General features: G+C 36.8%; 5 protein-coding genes across 6 annotated transcripts; 3 read left to right on the top strand and 2 right to left on the bottom strand.

Annotated features, from left to right (window-relative positions):
* Positions 1 to 525: 525 nt before the first annotated feature.
* On the top strand, positions 526 to 4,189 carry LOC110847100 (poly(ADP-ribose) glycohydrolase). The gene is made up of 11 exons (XM_022093956.2): positions 526 to 685; positions 786 to 1,396; positions 1,482 to 1,643; positions 1,712 to 1,870; positions 1,938 to 2,179; positions 2,254 to 2,357; positions 2,417 to 2,576; positions 2,653 to 2,783; positions 2,858 to 3,045; positions 3,119 to 3,341; positions 3,416 to 4,189. The coding sequence occupies exons 2-11, from the start codon at positions 803 to 805 to the stop codon at positions 4,102 to 4,104; spliced, it is 2,652 nt and encodes an 883-aa protein (XP_021949648.1). The 5' UTR covers positions 526 to 685; positions 786 to 802; the 3' UTR covers positions 4,105 to 4,189.
* Positions 4,184 to 6,617, bottom strand: LOC110847101 (FGGY carbohydrate kinase domain-containing protein). The gene is made up of 8 exons (XM_022093957.2): positions 6,280 to 6,617; positions 5,842 to 6,201; positions 5,499 to 5,774; positions 5,175 to 5,413; positions 4,999 to 5,103; positions 4,815 to 4,923; positions 4,446 to 4,723; positions 4,184 to 4,356 (listed from the first exon to the last, which is right to left on the bottom strand). The coding sequence occupies exons 1-8, from the start codon at positions 6,457 to 6,459 to the stop codon at positions 4,278 to 4,280; spliced, it is 1,626 nt and encodes a 541-aa protein (XP_021949649.1). The 5' UTR covers positions 6,460 to 6,617; the 3' UTR covers positions 4,184 to 4,277.
* A 206-nt stretch (positions 6,618 to 6,823) lies between these two features.
* LOC110845618 (insulin-degrading enzyme) lies at positions 6,824 to 12,888 on the bottom strand. The gene is made up of 17 exons (XM_022092073.2): positions 12,536 to 12,888; positions 12,115 to 12,267; positions 11,640 to 12,029; positions 11,243 to 11,580; positions 10,953 to 11,162; positions 10,591 to 10,847; positions 10,412 to 10,508; positions 10,133 to 10,252; positions 9,947 to 10,059; positions 8,532 to 8,899; positions 8,356 to 8,447; positions 8,171 to 8,279; positions 7,913 to 8,101; positions 7,733 to 7,842; positions 7,443 to 7,652; positions 7,249 to 7,365; positions 6,824 to 7,188 (listed from the first exon to the last, which is right to left on the bottom strand). The coding sequence occupies exons 2-17, from the start codon at positions 12,257 to 12,259 to the stop codon at positions 7,120 to 7,122; spliced, it is 2,934 nt and encodes a 977-aa protein (XP_021947765.2). The 5' UTR covers positions 12,260 to 12,267; positions 12,536 to 12,888; the 3' UTR covers positions 6,824 to 7,119.
* Positions 12,889 to 13,970: 1,082 nt separating this feature from the next.
* LOC110845616 lies at positions 13,971 to 20,280 on the top strand. Of its 2 annotated transcripts, XM_035849985.1 has the most exons (18): positions 13,971 to 14,198; positions 14,276 to 14,986; positions 15,074 to 15,166; positions 15,228 to 15,382; positions 15,471 to 15,561; positions 15,676 to 15,747; positions 15,824 to 17,010; positions 17,110 to 17,180; positions 17,248 to 17,381; positions 17,456 to 17,707; positions 17,805 to 17,937; positions 18,007 to 18,137; positions 18,224 to 18,304; positions 18,495 to 18,545; positions 18,637 to 19,129; positions 19,212 to 19,629; positions 19,693 to 19,807; positions 19,890 to 20,280. In XM_035849985.1, exons 8-18 carry the CDS (start codon positions 17,134 to 17,136, stop codon positions 19,937 to 19,939), a joined length of 1,905 nt encoding a protein of 634 aa, XP_035705878.1. In that variant the 5' UTR covers positions 13,971 to 14,198; positions 14,276 to 14,986; positions 15,074 to 15,166; positions 15,228 to 15,382; positions 15,471 to 15,561; positions 15,676 to 15,747; positions 15,824 to 17,010; positions 17,110 to 17,133; the 3' UTR covers positions 19,940 to 20,280. The 2 variants fall into 2 exon arrangements, with proteins under 2 accessions (XP_035705878.1, XP_021947763.2); XM_022092071.2 differs by having other exon boundaries at positions 14,276 to 15,166.
* Positions 15,306 to 16,210, top strand: LOC110847694 (pyridoxine/pyridoxamine 5'-phosphate oxidase). The gene is made up of 3 exons (XM_035848979.1): positions 15,306 to 15,382; positions 15,471 to 15,561; positions 15,824 to 16,210. Exons 1-3 carry the CDS (start codon positions 15,306 to 15,308, stop codon positions 16,208 to 16,210), a joined length of 555 nt encoding a protein of 184 aa, XP_035704872.1.
* Positions 20,281 to 21,988: the final 1,708 nt, after the last annotated feature.

Genomic DNA, 21,988 nt, shown 5'->3' with positions numbered 1-21,988 from the left:
GTATTATATAGTACATTGTATTCAATCCATGCAGCACCTACTACCAATTCAGCATAATTAACATTTTTGTCGTATGTATCTAATGGTCTCAAAAATTATGCGCGCAATTGTGCTTCTTTTTTTAGATCTTTTCATATTCCCATTTCAGCCATACTTGAACTGTGTAACTTCCGAAAACGAGTTCATGTCATGCATATTTACAGTAGTTTAATAAAAGTGTAGATAATTAATTAATGCAGCACAGTACACTGGACTTGACCGGACTCTGGACATATCCTAAATTAAAAAGCAGAAAATATGTCATATCATGCATATTGCATATATATATATTTACAAACTTATAATGTTAACGAAAATGGAAGGGTTTAGAAATTTGTACTGGTCCATCACCAATAAAAATTCATTTTTTGATTTGAGCAGGAAATTCTCTTTACATTGCATTTTCATGAAAATTGAAAAGCAGAAGCATTTTTTCATCAATCAAGTCGATTTTTTTCTGCCCCAAACCTTTTCGCCGGCTGCTTCTAAATAGTCCGCCGGGCTCATGTTATGCAACTTTCTCGCAAATAAACAAAGCAAAAGTGAAAAGACAGCTTTAAAAGTTTAATTTTATTTAATTAACCAACTTGAAAAGAACTTAATAATTCCAGCAAGCTGAACTATTTGTTGCCGTTTATTTCGTATGGTAAGTTAGCATAATTTCAGTCAAATGTAATTTTCAATGCAAAAGAATGAACGATTTATTGTTATACTTAATAATGCTTACGTAAACTTTGAACTTACAGAAATTTCAAATAACAACATGAATTTCAATGTCGATCAGGTCGACTCACAAATCAACATAGTTCCAGAATCTCCCCCTATGTCTCAGATACAAACAGAGTCGCAATCTGACCTCCTTTCGAAACTAGCGAAATCGGATGACGATGAAGAATGTTACATTATTGAAGATTCATGTTCTCAAAAAGGATGGACAAAGCCTGATGATAAAGAAGGGACTGCTACTAATGATGAAGTTCTAATTGAAGATTATGACGATGACCCCAAGGATGCTTGTTTACGCCAGTCAACTGATTTTATTATCGACGTTGAAATGGAGGACGATGACGATGACATCAGTTTCCTTCATGACGTAGAAAGGTTAGAACAGGAAGCAATGTTAGTGTCTGAACCTGGACCCTCCCGCAGTATGGAGACTAACGATCGGTTGGGTTGGACAATTCCTTCTAAAACTTCTGATGCTGACTTCAACCTTAATGCTCAAAGAGCACAAATGCAACGTACAGACGATGAACGACTACAGGATGTGAGAAATATGAAACGACTAGATCCAAGCGAACGCATTTTTCCAGACGTCAAGTCCAATAGTTTCCACACTCTGGCATTTTTCTTACCGGTAAATCATCAAAATAATCTCATGTACATGTGGTTATAATCGTTGGGTTATTAATGCAACTGATTCGGTTGACCTAATTTAACAGACCGACTACAAACTTGGAGACGACCTACTACCCAACCCGCCTACTTTTCAGTCAAAATGGGAGAATGAATTTGTTCCCATGCCATGTGCTAAGCAGAATACGAGAATAGTTAAAGTCCGGAGACAAGTTGATGCCAGTCAGACGAATACGGGTGGCGATGATGTGAGCAATGCAATAATTGTAGTACAAATAGCTAAGTAGCTAATTTAACTGATTATTTATGGAATCAGGACCGATCTCGTTTTAGAGAGGAGCGTGTTTTGGTTTGGAGTAGGATTGAGAAAGCGATTAACTTCCCGATTTTGAGCTGCTCTGATTTTGAAAATACTCTCAGACAATACATTACTTTTAGGTCGGAATTGAAAACTTTGAAACACTGCGTGGAAACTGTAAGTGATTGTTGATATTGTTTGATATCAATATAAGTTTGTTTATTTAGGTTCAAATATTGTTTAGGTGATGACTAGAAATCAACGAGACAAATTTTTCGCCGAAGTGCTTCCCTGTATTCAGACATTGTGCCTGGATTTGGAAAACATAGTTACCTGTCCCTTGCCTTTATTAAAGCAACACAAGAATCAAAGTATATCGCTGAGTCAAAAACAAATCGCCTGCTTGCTAGCAAACGCATTCTTTTGCACTTTTCCAAAGCGGTTTGGTGACGACGAGGCACACTATCCGAGTATTAATTTCCTCGAGTAATTTTTTTAATAATAAAAAAATAGACAAATTACTACGTATATCATAAAATTGATTGATTAATTGATTTCAGACTTTTTCAATGTCAAGAAGATGATGACGATAACTCAACATTAGCTATGAAAACAAACAAGCTCCTTTGTGTATTGCACTATTTTGAAAAAATTTCAGATAAGAGTGAGTATTAAATTTTTAAAAATCTTTGAACTATTTGTACAACGCGTATTTCTTATTAGTGCCGATGGGTGTGGTAACGTTCACTCGTAGATCACTTCGACATTCTGTTGCACCCAAGTGGGATACACTTCAAAAGCCTTTGACCAAGATTGTTCCTCTTTTGGATGGTACGATTGAAGACGATGGTGCAGGGATGCTTCAAGTGGACTTTGCCAACAAGTTGGTTTAAAATTATGTATAGATATATTATTTATTGTGCAATCTGTATGACATTTTTGACGTTTGTATGATCTAGATTCCTAGGAGGTGGATTTATGGGTCGAGGAGCCGTACAAGAAGAAATATTGTTCTCTATCTATCCAGAACTAATCATTTCTCGGCTGTTCACAGAAACGTTGACATCCTCTGAAGCTTTATTAGTAACAGGTTAGCGCTATAAATTAATGCTACTCATTCTATGTGAGTATCTACATATCTAATTGAATAATATTTGGTTACAGGTTGTGAGAGATTCTCAAAGTATTCGGGATATTCTTCAAGTTTTCAATTCGAGGGCGATTTCACCGACAGTACTCCCATAGATGCGAAGGGTCGTAGATGCGCCCAATTTGTGGCAATTGATGCTTTATACATAACGAGACCAGCGACACAATTTCAGCCTAAGTATTTATCTCGAGAACTGAATAAGGTGGGAATAAATTTGTCACGTTTTATAGAGAATGTGAATAAGTTATATTTTATTATCTGTATAAAAATTTTAGGCATATATTGGATTTTCATCTCCTACTTCTGTTACCTCGGTCCCTGTAGCTACAGGTAAGTGGGGCTGCGGAGCATTCCGGGGCAATCCTCAGTTGAAAGCTATTCTTCAACTTTTGGCTGCATCTCATGCCGGCAGAGACGTCGTATTTTTTACGTTTGGAGATCTTAAAATTCAAAAAGAAATCGAAGAAATGTATGAAACTATTAGGAACTGCAATATCCGTAAGAACAATAGCTTTTCGTGTTTTTGTTATAAAAATTTCCAGTTTTCAAAACAGTTTTCCTTGTTAATACAGAACAAGTTTGGAAACTTCTGTGTCAGTACAACAGCCTGTTCTGTGCCACGTCCAAGCAAAAGTGGGATTTGTGTGAATACTTTGTTCGATTTGCAAATAACGATTCCGTACAAATCCCTGAGGATTATAAACCTGGTGGTAGCTTGAAAGCTAATAAAATTGGTAAACTGAAAGAAGTTCCTATTACTCATTTCTATACGAGGGATTCTTCAGCATCAACATCAAGAAATCCATTTTACAACGACGAGACTGAGGAGTATGTGACACCCTTAGAGATGGATAGTGAAGATTCCACGCTCCAATCAAGGAGACCTATATTTTCCAAATCTGCAAGAAGGGAAGAAATCTCAAAGTTACCCAAAAATAAAATCTTATCAGAGACTGAAATAATTGAATATCTTCAGTCCGACGACAATTCGCAGCAATCACAACAGCCAAATATATATTCCACATCCACATCACCAATATATCATGCGCCAGATGATGAAGATAACCAGACCACGACTAATGGCCATGAAGTTGAACCACTCAACACTAGACGAGAAGTTGGCTCTACAAAAGAAACTCCTACCTTTAAATTTGTTAATAAGACACCAATACCCATAGAATCCAGCAATTCACCACCACGTTCGTCCGTTAAAAGCGAAACAAAGCGACTATCATTATATGATTTTTATCAAAATACGTGATATTGTAATTAGTGCTTCTACCGTAATATTTTTTAGTTTGCTCGTTTTAATTTAAAGGTTTTGTATGTAATCCTGTATGTTTTATGTCTGTGTATTTCAATTTATTGCATGATTTACTTACAAAGCAATAAAATTATTGAACGTGGAATAATCAATGCAACCAAGGATTTGTGCTAAATCTTCATTAACTCTCGGTATTTGGTTTGATCCTTGTACATCTCCAGAAAAACGGCAAATTTCTTCTCGTGATATCTGCAATATTTGCCACATTTGTCACAAGCAAAATATAAATCCGTACATATGAGTATTTAATAGTTTAGATCATAGATTTAAAATCTCACGCAAACACATTCCGATTTGGAGAAATTAACTCTGCACCTCCCGACATGCTGACAACTCTGGTAAGATCCAAAGTCTTGGATGGTGTTGCGGCCGCTGCTGAGATTGCAGCTCCCAGAAGTACGGGTTCAGCGCAATGTGGCACCAAAACAGGGAGTTGAAGAATGTCTGCATGGCTTTGGAGAAACAGTCGTGACTTTGTCAGACCTCCGCAAATTACAACAGAGTCAAATGTGTGCCCGTTTTTCTCTAGTTCACGCATAATGTGGAGACTGCCATACTGCAAGATTGATGTACAGATAAATGGCAAAAACCCAAAAGTATATGCAATTATTATCAGCAATCTGCATTTTTGCATAAATATTTCTCACAGCCAGTGCTTGTATCGTTGCAAGATAAAGGATTGCAAGGTCTTCCTCCGAGTCAGAAAGTGTCAGCCCAGACATCATTCCCTTTAAAGTGGGGTCAGCAAGTGGAGACCTGTGTCAGCATATCTCATCGGAGTTTCATTGAATGGGGACCTGTCGTAAAGGACGGTCCCTAGTTCTAACTAACCTATTTCCATGAAAATCTGGATATATATGAAGCTCTTTTGTCAGCTCAGTTGTTGCTTTAGATTCTCCCAACGTTAGAAATGATTCCAGACCAACCAGCACCTTTCTAAGAAAAAGTACAGCACATAATAAATAAACGGCGAATTAACCAGGCATACGTATACATATATACAATACCCGTGGTTCTTGTATTCCTTCATCATTCTTGAATATGCCGGATGGCAGGAAACGATATGATCCAACAACTTTCCAGCAGCACTCTGACCTCCCTCGTTTAAATTAAAATCGGGCAGAATGACGCCATAGTAGGGCCCCCAAACTCCTGGGACTAAGCATGCCTCCCGACTCAACGCCATGTGACAATTTGAGGTGCCACAAATTAGTGCTAGTCGTTTCGTGACATCCAATTCGTTTCTCTAAGTAATTAAGTTCTAATTATAATATTTTTCAATTGCAAAATAGTTGCCCAACCATTCTCACAATTCTAACCTATGTTCATACCTCTTCTCCAACCACTGTGCAACCCATCATCCCCAAAACCCCAGAGTGCGCATCAATCTGCGAATAACCAACGTTGACATCGATCCCTTCTAAACCCATTTCCTTTGCTGCTTCTGCTCCCAACGGGTCACAATCCCCCGGATACGAAAAATTCGATCCAATCTTCAGAAGGGCGTCTTCAAGTCCGACAGACTTAAAGAACGTAGAATCCCAAGCACACCCGTCTTTTGGTGTGTTCACTGCAGTCCATTTACAGACAACCGAGCAAATTGATCTCTGCATAAAAATATGGAAAGTGCGTAGTAATTTCAAATCCGTACATATGCAGAATGTAAACAGCAACCTTTAAACTTCCGGTCGCTCTCCATCTCAAATAGTCCGGAAGGTCAAAAAATTGATCCGTCCTTTCATACGATTGAGGCAGATGTCTCTTTAGCCAGAGTATTTTTGGGGTTTGCATTTCTAGCGAGATTTTCCCACCTACAAAATCCAGGACACGATGACCTTTTTCATTGATAAAATTGGCTTCGTCTCCGGCCCTGTGGTCAAGCCACATGATAATATTCCACTCCTCGTCTCCATTCTCACTGATTGAGATTTTTTCGACCCCGTTTGACGGCCCAACAGCGACGAGAGAACAGGTCGCACAAAATGCGATACCACGAATTCGTTCCTTCTCGACAATCCTAGACGTTACCACTTCCTTGAAAATTACAAAAGTTTTTCAGTTTTAACAAGCATATTGAACTTATACATATTTTTTATTTAAAATTACGCAAACCTTAATAAGTTGGACTACTCCACTCCAAATGTCTTCACTCGACTGTTCGTAATATCCAGGGGAAGGATTGTTAATTTTTATATCCTTTGAATTGGAATATAAAAGTTTTCCATTTGCATTGAAAACACCGACACGAACGCTACCAGTTCCAACATCCACACCCAAGTAGTAGGAATCCATGACTTTTATGCTGAAAGAATTTGCTAAATATTTTCCAACAAATCACTCAGAGAATAAAGTAGCTATTTGTTTTATATCAGAAAACTTCGTTCGAGACTGAAAACCAATTGAAATCAATAAATCAAGCAGGAGTTGACTGACAGCCAGCTGAAGATTAACTATGGTCTCATTCATTCAATACACGATCACGATTCATGAATCGTTAACTGATGAATCAGTTAATATGTACATAGATTAGATTAATCTAAATAAATAAATAAATAAGATGAAGTGAGTGCAAGTCTGAAAACCAAGTCAGAGTAAAGTTGTTGACGATTTGAAGGTCAATCCAAGCTAAAACTTAAATAATTGCAAAATTGGGTAATAATTTTAGACATCTTTAATCACATTTATTGCATGAAATAATTAAGCTGGGTGGGAATGACAATCATTACACATTTTCCGTAATGTATATATTATTATCATCAATATTAATCTACGCCAAAGGTAAAAGAAACAAGGTAAGCGCTTTGCGGAAGCGTTCATGACACTGAATATTACTGAAATCAAATTGTATAAGATTTTTTTAAATGGAATTAAAAATTGCTCTTTCTTGAGACACTACAGTATGAATATTTGCTTGAAAAATTAGTCAGATTCTGTTTCATTGTTTGTCTTTTTTTACTCATTGGATTCTACTGGCACTAAATTCGATCCATTAATCCATTCATTAAGGTCAATTATAGCTTCCTGGAATTAAAACGGAATTTAGGAAACAATAAAGACTGTTTCAGCATGCTCAGTGCTCACCACATTTTCTGAACCAATTTCAACGCGTCGACTTTCTTCCAACTTGGAGGTATCCGGACCTTTCCCAACCATCAACGTAAATCGCCTCATTTTTCCAGGAGTAATTCCAACAAATTCCTTCAGGGATATTTCGATCATTTATTAAATTAAAACGAATTTAAAAAATTCTAATTTTTGATTCGCTATATATTTACCTCAACAAACGTTACAAATTCTGCGAGTTCCACAGTTTCTAAAGCTTTAGCATATTCTTCACACCGAGAAAAGTTGCACAACGACCCCGTTTTAATTTCTTCGAACCACTGATTCACCAATTTATCATGATGAAGAGGATTCCACAACCGTCCAAGAAATGCATTTCTCTTTCCTATAAATTCTAGTTCGTCCATTGATTCAAGAATTTTCTGAACAAAAAATACAAATTTTGGAAATTTTTCCCATCTTCATACACATAAATTTAACTAGTCGTACATAACAGGCATACATGAAATTGAAGCAACATTTTGTCAATCCTTGACTCAACATCTGGACTTTCGTCGGCACTGTCCACGTAGATGTACAAGTTTTTCCTGGCATCAGGCGAGTAAAGTTGTTCTAAAATTATGAAATTTAGCAATGAACAATGATTTGCTTATTTTAAAAATTCAATGCCAATGCACTGTACCCGTGCTTGCCTCCACGCTATCCATGCCCGTCAAACTTTGTAGGATTTCAATCGCCTCCATATTCAACAAATGAGAAAGAAATTGGACCAATACATTAGACTTTGGATCAAACTGAACATTTTGAAAGTAAATCGTCGTGCACACAGCAGCATCAGTATCTGTTTCGTATGTGTGGGCCCATTTAGTGCCTAAATATGCAAAATATGCATGTTTAGGTTCAAAATTCGTTTTAAAATAATAATAACATGTGCACACACCTTGAGGAATTTGGATTTGTCGCTTCCTGGTAATTTCTTCTCCATCTGCTACTTTGGTTCTCTTGCTTGTAAATATTTTTTCGCATCCTTCCACAATTTTTATGACTTCCTACAAATTATCACCACTTCATAAGACCTTAAGTAGATATGTAATATTTCAGTTCCAATGTTCAAACGTTCAATACCTCCGATGCAATCTTTCCATATACCAACCAATTTAAAATAATTGTTTCGTGAAATTGCTTGACAAAGTTGACCATATCGGCGTAAGTTATTTCTGTGATATTCAGTTAAATTAATGCCCAAAGCCCTTAATTAATTTCTAATGATAATGTTGGTATGTACATACATATCTACATACCTTTAAGTATGGCAAGGTTATCCCTCGGTGTAATCAACGGCGTAAGCAATATTTCACCCGATCTTCCAAAATAACTAGCCCCATCACTTTGCAGAATATTTTTCTGATGTGCTATTCTAGAGAAACGGATGGATTTGAAACTTTTCTCGTCCGGTACGAAGGAATCAATCAGTTTTATCAAGTCAGTAATTGCTTGACCAATTGTGGCCGTAAACCAGTCGACATAGACCGCTTGTCCGGAAGATGTTTCTTCTAATTGGGGATACAACCCAGACTCCCGACCGTAACTTCTAACACAGTGATCATCCAACAGAAACCAGTACATATTGTTGAGCAGGATTGATTTAGGATCTCTGGTAACTGTGGGACTGGGTGAAAAAGATTTTATAAAATGTGGCTTCTGTGCAAAAAATGGGTGTGTGTTTTGTAAATTTTGAGCACTGAGATATGTACTAAAGGGAGGGCAGCCTGGTGGATACGAATTTGGCCTTGAATAACCCCGGAACGGTTTGTCGTAGCGGGTCAAAATTTTGAACAGAAGAGCATGTTATCCTCAGATAGTTGTGTGCAAAAATTCAACTCTCTACTTTCAAAAATGCCTCCCCCACAGCCCCCAGAAGTTGAGACACTCGTTTCAACTTTTTCCAAACTCCGTCTAAAAAATTCGGTCCCCACAGAAAGATTTTCTTTTCATCTATCCGAACTCAAACAAGTCGATTTGACTTATATCAGGGGATTGTATAGGTATTTCACTATTCCAAATGATTTTTATCCCCAATCTAGGTTCAAGGTCATTTGCATAATCTTGGGTCAACTTTGTCGTCTGGGAGGACGCTCCGTCATGATGAAAAATCACCTTAATTATTATTTTACCATGCAAATTAGGAAAATTGTATTCTAAAAGTGGTTTCAGTACAAGGTCCACATAATACTTCGAAGATTCCTTCACTTTTTGGGGGACTTTGATAAGTGGGAGGACACCACGACAGGACATTGCACCCACGACCATCAACTGTTTAAAAAAGTTCTCCTCACTGAAAAGCACCAAATTTCTTGAATTTTTTTTCGGCATTTGTCGTGTAGTAAGCTCTTCGAACCCAATTAGTAACTTGTAGGGAAAATAGTTCTTCGTCAATTGTCACCAATAGCTCACTTCTATTCCTCAACAGAATATTCAAATAAAATTTTTTGCAAACACGGGCGAGATTTTTTCTGGAACTATTTGAAATGACTGTCTCAGCTTCTGGGGGCTGTGGGGCAGGCATTTTTCAAAGTAGAAGGCTGAAATTTTGCACACAACTATCTGAGGATAACATGCTCGTCTGTTCAAAATTTTGACCCGCTACGACAAACCGTTCCGGGGTTATTCAAGGTCAAATTCGTATCCACCAGGCCGCCCTCCCTTTGGTATGTACCTGGAAAGCTCTACTCGAAAATAGACTTGAGGTAAATCCAAGTTGTTATTCTGCAGGAACCAGATGCGACTAAACTCCATATTAGTTTGGATTTGTTTTGCCCCTTCGTTGTTCTATAAGTTAATAATTCGTTATGTATTTGATCAATTGGTCCGTGATAAAACAATTAAAGTAGTTCAAAGTTACCTGATTCTCATCGATTGGTTGCTGGCGGATTTCCTGCGGCGATGGTATCAGCATTGATGGGGAAGGCATCTCGAACTCTAGTCCAAGATCAAGTGATCCGTCTTGAATAGAATTCCATATCTGCAAGAAAATGGATCAACTTGATGAATAAGTTGGTGTGGTATTTGCTAAAATGTATCAGAAGCATAATTTGTGATAAATTCTGATTGTGTATAAAGGGTTGCAATTTCCAAAATTGTTTGAATATAAATGTTGTGATAAATCATGCTGGTAATTTACCTCGATAACTTCGCCACTTATTTCTTCCTCATGATATTCTATGCCTTGAACATTATGGGTTACAACCTCGTCAAATGATTTGGAAAGTAGAATTATTCTAGAGAAAGACCAGCAAAATCAATTTACGATCCACATTTGTAGTTTTAGCTAAAGACTTATAGTGCTTATATGCATATTACCTCGCATTTTTAGCAGCTAATCCTCCTAACACTCCAAGTAATTCGTTTTCATCAAATTTGTCAATGAGATGTGTCCCGTAAATTGATTTTATCGCGTATTCTGAAGAATTTGTCGTAGCCAACAATTTCAACGCAGTTTCAGCCCAATCGTGATCAATGATATAATTGTTAAACATCCGCCTGTAAAAAATCTTTTGTATTTTTGTTTCCTCCCAAAACCAGTCTTGAAATCCTTTCGCTTCCAAGAAACGAATGTACTGAAATAATGCGACAACAAATTTGAAGTCATTACAGATACATAGACGACTGGTCTTCAATCATACATCGTTGCGCATGCATATCTTGATTAAATAAAATATTACTGCTATAATGTGTCCTACAATCCCATCCACATTTTGCATTCCTGTTTCCGTCAACTTCATTTTGAACTCCAGACAAAGGCATCCACTTGACGGAAAAGTGACATCGGTGGAATATTTTTTCTTGGTGGAGCGAACCCATTCATTATTTTCTTTTAGTATTTTCACCAGCGATCTATCTCTTTCCAGCATTCGATTTATATAGGTTCCAACCTGATTTAATACACAAGTATTTTACATAGAATTTATTATATTGAAATATTTATGATGGACAAATTTCAAAATTCATTTACAGCGTACGCAACAGTTGTCTCCATTTCCGATGTGGGGACGTGAAATTTCAAAATAAAGGTGTTATCCTCATCATCATCGATGGGGACCATTCTTTGTACCATCATCGTTCCACATTGCAATGGGCCGTAGAGATGCTTCGAACTGAGAGAAATATCAGGTTCAGCATTTTTGTTCTGTATTTCACCTAAAGTTTCTTCCACCATTTTCTGTAGTTCTTCTAAAGACTGTGAGCCCTGTACGATTGCATACATGGATGATGGAATGTAATGCGTTTCGAAATAGGACACAACCTCATCTCGTAATTGAGCTTCACTAAAAGGCGGGCTGCATTCTTTCCCTGGAATTTTCAATAATGAAGAAAGAAAATTATGAAATTTCTATTCTACCTGAACCTACCATCTGCCCCATATTTAGGGAAGTTATTCGGATTTGTCGTATACTCTTGGAGAAAGTCGACCCTTTTCCCTTCATCATAAGCCAACTCGGAGACTAACGATTCATTTATTTCTTTCCAAGTTTCAGTCAACTTTTCAACTGGAAATGATGGTTCGTTTAACATGCTCGACATCCATGATAAAGCTACGCGAAGATTGGTGTCCGTGTCGCGGACGACGGAATGGAAAGAAGAAAAATCAGGCTGTGTTTTAGTTTCCGAACATCCATCCCTTTTCTCGAAGGCTTGGCGAAGTTGAGATTTCTCAGGGAAGGCGATGTCCTCATGGTCCAAGGCGAGCGCGACAAGGCGTGACAGCTGAGGGAATGACCCTGTAGCTTGGCTCAAAGTACCTGAATTCATATGCATAATATATTAATCTATAATTTCCTTAAGCTTAATTTAAACCGTAATTGGTGCATAAATGTATATTTATACCGGCATTTACCACCGTGATCCCAACTCTGGGGAAGCTATTCGAAACTCCACTCACCAGAAGGGCTTTTACTTTATTGGGAAGTACAATGTACCGAAAACGCCAATCGTTGAAGCTTCCGTTGTGTTCGAATTGCACTTCGGTCATTTATCTAGCTAAAAAAATGTTATTGTCCTGATGAAAATAATAATTACATACGAAAGTATGTTGAAAGTGGTTAAAAGACTCTTGTAAAAATAATAATTCTGCTAAATGAGAAACGGAAAAAATAAATTATTTCGGCGCATGCAGTTTCATGAACAAATATAGAAATCGGAATGTGATGGTCGATATACGGTGCTCAAATTCCTAGCCCTCAGTTAGACCGAATAATGCCAAGGACAAAGAAATGAAGCTGGTGGTAAAAGTGGTAGTAAAACTCACCCGGGTCAGGCGAGCATACCCGATTTCGGAATATTAACGCTATAAGTAGTATAATATTCTTCTTCATATATGGCATGAGAAGAAAGCAAAATTCAGCTAGGCCCTGGTGCGCTTTAATAAGTTACAAGTCCATATAAAATTAACTCTCATTTCGCATAGCAGTATAATTAACTCTCCGAACTGCATTCTACACCGACTTCGAGCACCCTCAAGTATTGATTTTATGGAGGTTAAAATAGTGAAATATTTATGTATCCTCATGCAGCCCCAAGTTGATGCATTCTCAATACGGACGGACTATTATTTTTAGGCAATTTTGCGACATTCTCAGAACTCCTCAATTTCCAGATACATTTTTACTAACGTATTTTCTAGGAAAATGCAAATGCACTGTATACTAAATAGCAAGTTCTATGAACATAACAATGCATATGTTTAGGTACATTGTCGCATCTCAAACTGCATACACATATGTACATACATGCATAAGTATACATGCACACGTTTGCATTTACATATGTATCACTGTAGCCTGAAATGGATGATTTTAATAACAAACAGGTCTTCTTTACCTACCACAATTCTGTAATTAAATTACTTTGTTTACGTCACTCCCCTTGACATAATATTATTGCAAGAACTGTGCCGAAGATCACGTACAGATTCTATTTACCTGTATAAATAGGCAGATGCATGCAAACACATGCATATCCCATCAAATCAATATGAAATTTTTATGCCATTCTAACAAAGTATTTAACCTTATTCAATTTCTTGGAAAAAGACGCAATTAGCTGCATTTCCAAGAATTTTACGCAAATCTGAGCATGTATAAAAAGCAAGGGTTGACAATATTCAAATATCAAGTATCACATCTCCTACATAAGAAGAACAATAAGACTTGCAAACTCTGAGTTTTTAATCCAGAAACAAAATGAAGGGAACTTTCGTAATTGCTCTTTTCCTCGTGGCGATGTTCGCCGTGGCCTACGGTAAGAAACACAAGGGGTGGATTATATTTTTAGTTTTAGGCATAATCTTCATTAAAATTGTATGAATTTCTGTCTAGCCAACCACATTGGGCCGTGCGATGAAGTTTGCCGAAGACCGGGCAACAACCATAATGAAGCAATTCGAGAATGCTGCAGAGCTCACGGGTACCCAAGCAATGGGTGGTGCAGGGCTGGTGACAGGTCGTGGTGTGTCCGCTAAACATCTCTTTATACCCGCCAATAATAATGAAATTCTTAAGTTGATTAATTTAAAAATTTGAAATAAATTGAAATTATTATTCGAAATTGTTACTTGTTTGTAAATTATTCAATTTGCATTGCATATGCGATCATTTTTTGGTGGAGTATGGTACATGATCCAAGTAATGGAATCTACATATTATCACACTCTTGCTGGCTTCCTATCACAGCTAATTCCTTGGAAGAAGAAGTTATGCAAATTATATTTGGCTTGACAATACTTGGCATCCTCTGGTCACTATACATACACACGCTTGACGTGGACAGTTGACGAATACCACGCTCTAGAAGTATTTGCTGATACAAGCAATCAAATTTTGAGTTCGGATCTTGTGTTGAACAGTTGAACGTTATGAAGGGGGCTTTTGGAGTTTTTATTTTCCTCACAGTGATGTTTACCCTGACTTTTGGTGATAACTTAACTTATTTAACAATCGATTTATTATAGTAATTTCACGATCAACTAAACTCCGTTTAATGTATTTAGCCGCATTGGTACCGCCTTGCGATGAAATATGCAGAAAACCTGCAAACATCTCACCTCCTGGTTTTGAAGAAGTGATTCGGGAATGCTGCAAAGCCCATGGATATCGAGGCAACGGGTGGTGCCTTTCTGGGGACAGAATGTGGTGTGCTTGAGTAAAGATTTCCTCTTGTTCTAATCCTAAGACATTGACAAATAAATATATATGGTCAATTGTGCCATTGCGAGGTATAGCCATCCGTGAAATAAATTTTAATACATATGTAGCATTTAAAATTATTGTCTCAGTTCATTTGTCACCTGGCATTCAACTTGTGTAAGTTACATAAAATAAAAATGTATGCATTTGCTTTTCATATGTAGCAATCAAAATCATGTAGGAAGTGATGTTTCTTGTATTAATTATAATCCATATTTTAGACAATAAAATGGTTAAACTGTTCTTGATATTATTAGGTAAATAGATAGTTATTAGTTTAGTTTGTTTTTCTGTTGTGCATGGATTGGTCCACGCGAACTCTAGACAAAACTTTTTCCATGTTTTCAAGGCAGTGTAATGTAAACTTAATCTAAATATGTATGTGCCGGACTTCTGGAGTATTGGTTAATTAATGGAATAATACACATGACAAGTAATCAATTGTATTTTATAAGGAAAAAGAAATACTTAGCGTTCCATTGATGGACACGAAGTTTTGGGCATAATGGAAAATTGTATGCAAAACTTATCACATTTTCACATTCGCAATCTCCAATCAACACTTACATGTCTCTGTAAAGTTTACTTACTCCAAATTTTAGAAGATGGACCGATTTAATTTCTACAAACTTATGACTTTACTTGTTGGTTCCATAATTGTTATCCAAGCCCCGAAATGGACAAATTCCTTTATTGTAAGTTTCACTTTTTTGTGAATAATTCAAAATTAGCTAAATTTATGGTATCCCTAAGCAGATGAGACACTACAAATTATCGCTGGGAATTGAAGCTATAAATTTAACACAGACCAAAGACCCTCTCAAGCTATTCAAAATGTGGAGAGACGAAGCAAACACCTTGTCAACTTTGAACCCCAGACCTGATGTCGTGACGATCGCAACATTGGGAGAGTAAGCATGAAGAAGAATGTTTTATGAAAATACGTATATATTTTTATGTCACATATTCAACGAATTCATTATTATTCCTAATTTGCAGAGATGGACCTTCCACACAAATTGTAATGCTGCGAGATATTAGCGATACCGGATTCAAATTTTATGTTACAACACCAGTCACCAAAAATCTCGTAAGTACACAAGTGTAGAGCATGAATACCAATTAATAAGTTATGATAACAATCCTATTGATTACTTATTATAATTTTAACCCGTCAACTTGAAAGCATTATGTATGTTTCCAGGCCCAAAATAATATTTCATTCACGGTTGTTTGGACCTTTAAAAAATCTGAAGAAACATTTGGGATGCGTTATGTAAATTATTTGAACACATTTTTTTCAACTTACAAAATATAATACTGTATATAAAATAATATTGTTTTATTAACAGATCACCGTTCACGGAATTACTGAAAAAATCCCTGTGAACGAAACAAAAGAATTATTCAAGTTGGAAACGCCCACCTCAAAAATACGGCTTATCCTTCAGTCCCAGAAAAATGATAAGAAACAAAATTTGTCGGAACGCCTCCAACCTTTACTTGACATGTATAACCAAAATCCGAAACAATTTCATAAACAAGAAATGCCATCAGAATGGAGTGGGTACATCATAAAGCCAAAAACCTTGGAGTTTTTTCAAGGGACAAAGGCAACGTTAGGCCAGCGGATAAAATTCTCCAAAAAATCTGACGTCAAAAATAATTCTACCAATTTGTTATCGGACGGTGCTTGTGGGGGAGAAAAAGGGTGGATTTTTCAAGTGATGGAACCATAAGAATAATAAAAATAGATTCAAATGCAAAGGTTTATTTCATAAAGAAATTATATAGTTCAAACCCACAATTTTTGAGAAATAGAATATTTTGAAAGCATAATAACACACATATCTAATCAAATTTACCAATCAAACGCTGCTGTCTGTCATCCTTACAAAGTTGCGTGCCGACCTGGCTTCCTCTTCATAAATATTTCAGTCAAGGTGTCCAATTTGTCCTCCGTCTATTTCCAAAGAAGAAATCAATAACCCACCGCCCACGTCATGGACAAACTAATTGTGATGGAATGCACTTCTTAACAAAGACATGTTTTCATGTTTTATTACACAACAATTGTGACAGTACATATGTAGATGTATATAGCTTCTAGGTCGATTAATATCGAAAAATGTACCTGGATACAACAATATCTTACAAGCCATACAAGAAAATTATAGTGGAAAGTTGAGTCGGACTTTATGCATTGCAAAATTGAAATGCAGTAATAATGGTTCACCTCTGTGTAAACGCTTCTTTCTGCCATTACTCAATTGAACATTTTTATAAATTCATCTTGCTTACTCCAACAACCAGAATAAAATTACCATCAAACCAGTTGCAAAGCAGGGAGTTGATATTAATTATTTGCATAAGTGACCCCCGTTCTTTATTTTTGTTTGGCAGTATAGCCAAACAAAGTAAACAGTTACTTGCACATATTTACTGCAATTTCAGCAACGATGAGATGAGATGAGAATGAACTTCCTAATAAATGTCGTAAAGTTCAAGTGCAGTTTTACACAAAACCTGTGAACTATCGGTAATGGATCTTTTCACTTCAAAACAGCGATTTACAATTCTTACTGCTAATTAATACATATACATAATTTCCCTTCTGCATGGCATATTTATTTAATAGGCTCTCTTGAGAATTTAGGAGGTAATGAAGGATTTGTACGGATTCACTTTTCTCCTAATAATAATTTCTGGGTAAGTTTTAATTAAATTTTGCTAACCATAAACCTCACGTTTGGTCAAATTCACACTGTTTTAAAAGATCGCTCAGGTTTTGCAATGGCATGCGACAAAATGTTTGGTCTAACTACGGGCAGAGTTATGACACACCTGGATCACCACAGTTAATAATACCACAACCTCCCCCTCAACCAGAACCCAATATTATATTTCCAGGTATTTATAAGTCAATGAATACATTTTTTTTACTTCAGTTTTTCATGATCATGATCATCTTATACATATTTCAGGAGAAGTCGACTATTCTGGGTCTTACAGAAATCGTGCAGGTGCAAGTCCCAGTGGAAGGCATTATAATGGGGATGCGTTTGATAACTATGGTCCCAATATATTTGAAGATGGGCCTCGACCTCGGAATAATGACGACACAAGACAAACGCGCTGCACTGGAGTTTGCCTTCATGCCTCGCAATGTGCATCTTTAGGTGGTACTTCGTCGCAAATATGTCCTCGTGGTGGTGCCAACTCGGTGTGCTGCCAGTGTGAGTATTTACTGGATTTTTCAGATTAGTCTTAATGCAGATAATTCGTACATAGTCAGATTTGAAACATTTTACATGTATGCATTTATTTCTGTAGTTGCAAATTCATGCAATCATGTAACCAGTGAAGTGGTCTCATTCTTTAAATCTCCTGGATATCCAGGACCAATGGTTGGAAATCTTATTTGCCAATATGACGTGCTTATCAAGTCTGGGATTTGTGCCGTAAAGTTAGAAAGCTTGACTTATGCTTAATAATGCGTTACCCTCGGTAGTTAAGTAATATAAATAACTCACAGATTAGAATTTATCGAGTTCAACACTACAATTCCGTTGGACCGTGGATTGTGTAATGTCGATCAGCTACTCGTCATGAATTCTGAGGAGGGTGCAACATTTCCAAGATGCGGAGAATTAACTGGCTATTCTAGTACGCCAAATAGTTTTACTTATCCATACTTATGCATACTTAAATATTTACGTCAACTAAATTGTAACTGGAATTGTGTTATTTAGCCATTGTTCCAACCGATGCCCGACACAAGCTTCCTCTCACACTTCTCTCAATAATTCAAAGTTCCCAAGAAATGTTCAAATGTAAGTCTTTGCGACATACACATATAAATATACTACATAAAATTGGTATACACCAACTAGCTCATACTGCATGGGTCGGATTTTTATTTATTACATATATAGATAGATTTTATACATCTGATTTCTATTATTGCTGGAAATTATAGTACATACACTAAGGACGCTTGAAGATTTTTTTTATAAATTTCAGATAACATTCGTGTGAGTCAGATCAAATGTGGAGCACCGCCACGAGTCAAAGGTACATAATGCCTATTTAAAGTTTTAAGATTGCGATGTTCGTTTAAAAAAGTTTGCTTGTAATTCATACTTATTGTACAACTTTCTGTAAGACTATCCCTCGTGTGGAAAAACATTTATGGTGGATCCCGATACGCCCAAAAAGCAATCATCGGGCGAAGAAACAACGACTTCCGTTCCAAGTGTAGATCTCGACATTGAAAACGTCGTTTTCGACGACACTGAACAAATATACTACGCCAATTCTAAAGTTGACTCGAGGCAAAATGTAGACAATGCTTTTTACATTGCATACTTGAAGCAAGCCTACGAGGCAATAACGAATTCGTCTAATAATGGAGGAAATAGCACCCTTTGCAAAAATAAGAAGGAGGAAACCACCACCGTTGGACCAGAAAAACTTCGACATGCGACGAGTGGTGCTGTCTTTGAGGAGGAAGAGCTTGGTCGCATAATTCGTGGGGATGAAGCATTTCTTAACGAATTTCCGTGGCAAGTTAGCATCCAAGATGACAAAGGTCACGTGTGCGGTGGAGCCATAATTTCGCCAGTTTCGATCCTCACTGCTGCACACTGCTACATGAGGTCCGCAAAATTATAAATAGCAATCATGATGTTGCAAAGATTACGGCTTCGTTTTATTGTTTTTGGGATTACATATTTTCAGTATTGCACCAGTTCCAATTCAAACCCTAAAAGTTATCGTTGGGGACCTTAACTTTAACTCTACAACGGAAGCAATTGATGAGCGAGTGTCGGTGTCCTCAGTCGTCTTCCACTCACACTTTGACCCATACTACTTGGAAAATGACATTTGCTTAATTAAGCTTAAACACCCCATCACATTTAGAGCTGGCGTTCAACCAGTGTGTCTCCCGGAACGAGGTAACTCTTACACAGGTCAAAGTGCAGTCATTTCTGGCTGGGGTGCCACAACTTATCCCCACGGGAAATTGGCGACATATTTACAAAAATCTAGCAACCGGATAATTGAGAATGCCGAGTGCAAGAAGAAACTGAAGATCGAATATTTGTATGACACCATGATTTGTGCCGTGGCTCCGAACTGTTCTGGGACTTGTTTCGTAAGAATATAATTTTTTATTGGTCTGAACAGTTTCGATGTTAAATACCAACTTTTCATGCAGGGCGATTCAGGTGGTGGACTAACAATTAAAGGAGACGAAGGACGGAATACGTTGATCGGTTTGGTTAGCTTTGGGATCGGTGGGTGTGCCCTGTTTCCATACTGGCCGGATGTTTGTAAGTCTTTGCTTACTAGAAGTCCGATGTTCTAGTAATGCGATTTACAATAATAGAAATAATGAAATTAATTGTTATACAGACACGCGAGTCACTGCTTTTTTGGATTGGCTGGACTATGCATCGTTTTAATATGACCATGTACACATGTTTACCACTGTATTTAAATATATACATGGTACGTATGTATATAAATATGCATACATACATATCTTAATTTATTTAGAGATGAGAAGTATACACACGAGAATAAAAGATTTACGACAATTCTTTCTTGAAATTATAAAATTTTGATCCCAATAAGAATATTAATGCTACTAAATGAATGTATTAGATCACTGGGAGAAAATTTACACGCTTACAAATCTACTACGTATCCATCCACCTTTACAATTTCGACTGTTTATTTAGTTAATAAAGTACGAGGTTTACAAACCTAACACGTGCAATCAATAAACTCGTCAAACTGTTCATATGAAAATTACAGAGTTATATTCCTGTATTCAGAAATGGGTAAATGATTAATTGAAAACTTGGTTGAGGTCCGTCCATAAATTATGTAATGCAAAATCGCGATTTTTAACCCCCCCCCCCTTAACATTAACATGTGTAACATATTTGAGCCTTAACCTCCCCCGTCCCCCCTCTCGCGTTATTTATGGACTCCCCCTAATACTAGAAATTTGTAACTGAAAATTGGTTTCGATTTATCATGATACCTATTAAAAGACAAGCTGCAGAAAACAAGCAACCGCGATTAAACTTGTCACCTCAACGATTATTTATCAAGCATGATATAAACAATTACAAATTATCAGGCATGGCAATTTCGATACAAGCGGTTCCTGCATAATACATTGAAATTCGAATTACCTAGACACAAAGTGGAAGTTAATTATCTGTCCCATTTTATGTAAGCAATTATATTTGAAGGTGAATGCTCGCGTAACTAATAAGTACATGTATCATCATAGAATTTAGTAGGTACATACATATCCCATACAAATCTTAACATTACTTAGTATTCTAAGATTTCTAATAATAATTTTCGATTGTCATCATCTGCACACTTATCTAACAAAATAAGTTTATGAAAATTCCTGCATATGTAAGTTCTAAATAAGTAATAAGTACATAAGTAAGCATTGTAATTTTGTCGTGCCAAGTTTTATCAGGCGGAGTGTGATATCAATTCCTAGAATTCATGAATATTATTCAAAAATATTTATCAACTTTGTCTTGTCCGATAAATTCAAAGTTGCTATTTGGCTTCCTAAAGCGTACAAGTACAATGTGTGCAAATACATACATATTAAATTGAGCAAATACAGAAAATACTTGGAACAGTTATCTGTATTTCGTTACGTACATACAGAGCTTTTCATTAGTTCCCCGAAATCGGGGAAGCTCATATACCAATGTTTATTATCTATCAGTTAAAGACGACATTCGTATAGTGAATTTTCTCAGATCTCAAAAAGACTCACAATGTTCACCATAACTTTTCTCGCTCATTTGAAACTACATCTTCAACATTTTAAGCGTTTCGCAATTCTCCCATTCATATGGGATCCAAAAACACAACGTGTCACCTATGTCACGTCGGATTACGTCCGTTTTATCAACAAAATGCAAATGGCATCCCATTTCCTGTATGTCGTACTTCAATGCGTCATGATTCTACTTTCGCCATACTCGAGCACCACAAAAATCATTGGGTTAGTTTTTACATGCGTTTACGCTACAGGACTTGGGTTACGATTTAGCTGGGATTTGGATCCTGTTCCAATGAATCTAATCAACTCGATGATCGATTATGAATGCAAATTGTTGAAGGGTAAGACAATTAAGTAACAAGTAAATTATATCAAATTTTAAACAACGGTATTTATTTTAGGTACTACGTACAACAAAACAATTCCGGATAAAATGATGTCCCTTGTCCTATATCTCGTTGGAGCAACGGCTATATGCCTACCAGTTTGTTGTGTCCTTGTCCTAGCAAAATTCCCCTGTGCTCCACCCTTCGTGGGGTCGATGTTGTCATATTGTAAATCTGGGATGGATTTGCCAATATTGATTCGCATCACCGTTTTAATCTTTGAATTTGTCATGTTTGCTCAAGCATGCATATCTGCAGCTTTCTACGTGAACCATGTTCTCTTCTCTGGCATCATTTGT

Source organism: Folsomia candida, unplaced genomic scaffold (assembly GCF_002217175.1).
Source record: "Folsomia candida strain VU population unplaced genomic scaffold, ASM221717v1 Fcan01_Sc003, whole genome shotgun sequence".
Lineage (NCBI taxonomy): Eukaryota > Metazoa > Arthropoda > Collembola > Entomobryomorpha > Isotomidae > Folsomia > Folsomia candida.
This window is presented reverse-complemented; position numbering and strand designations above follow the sequence as displayed.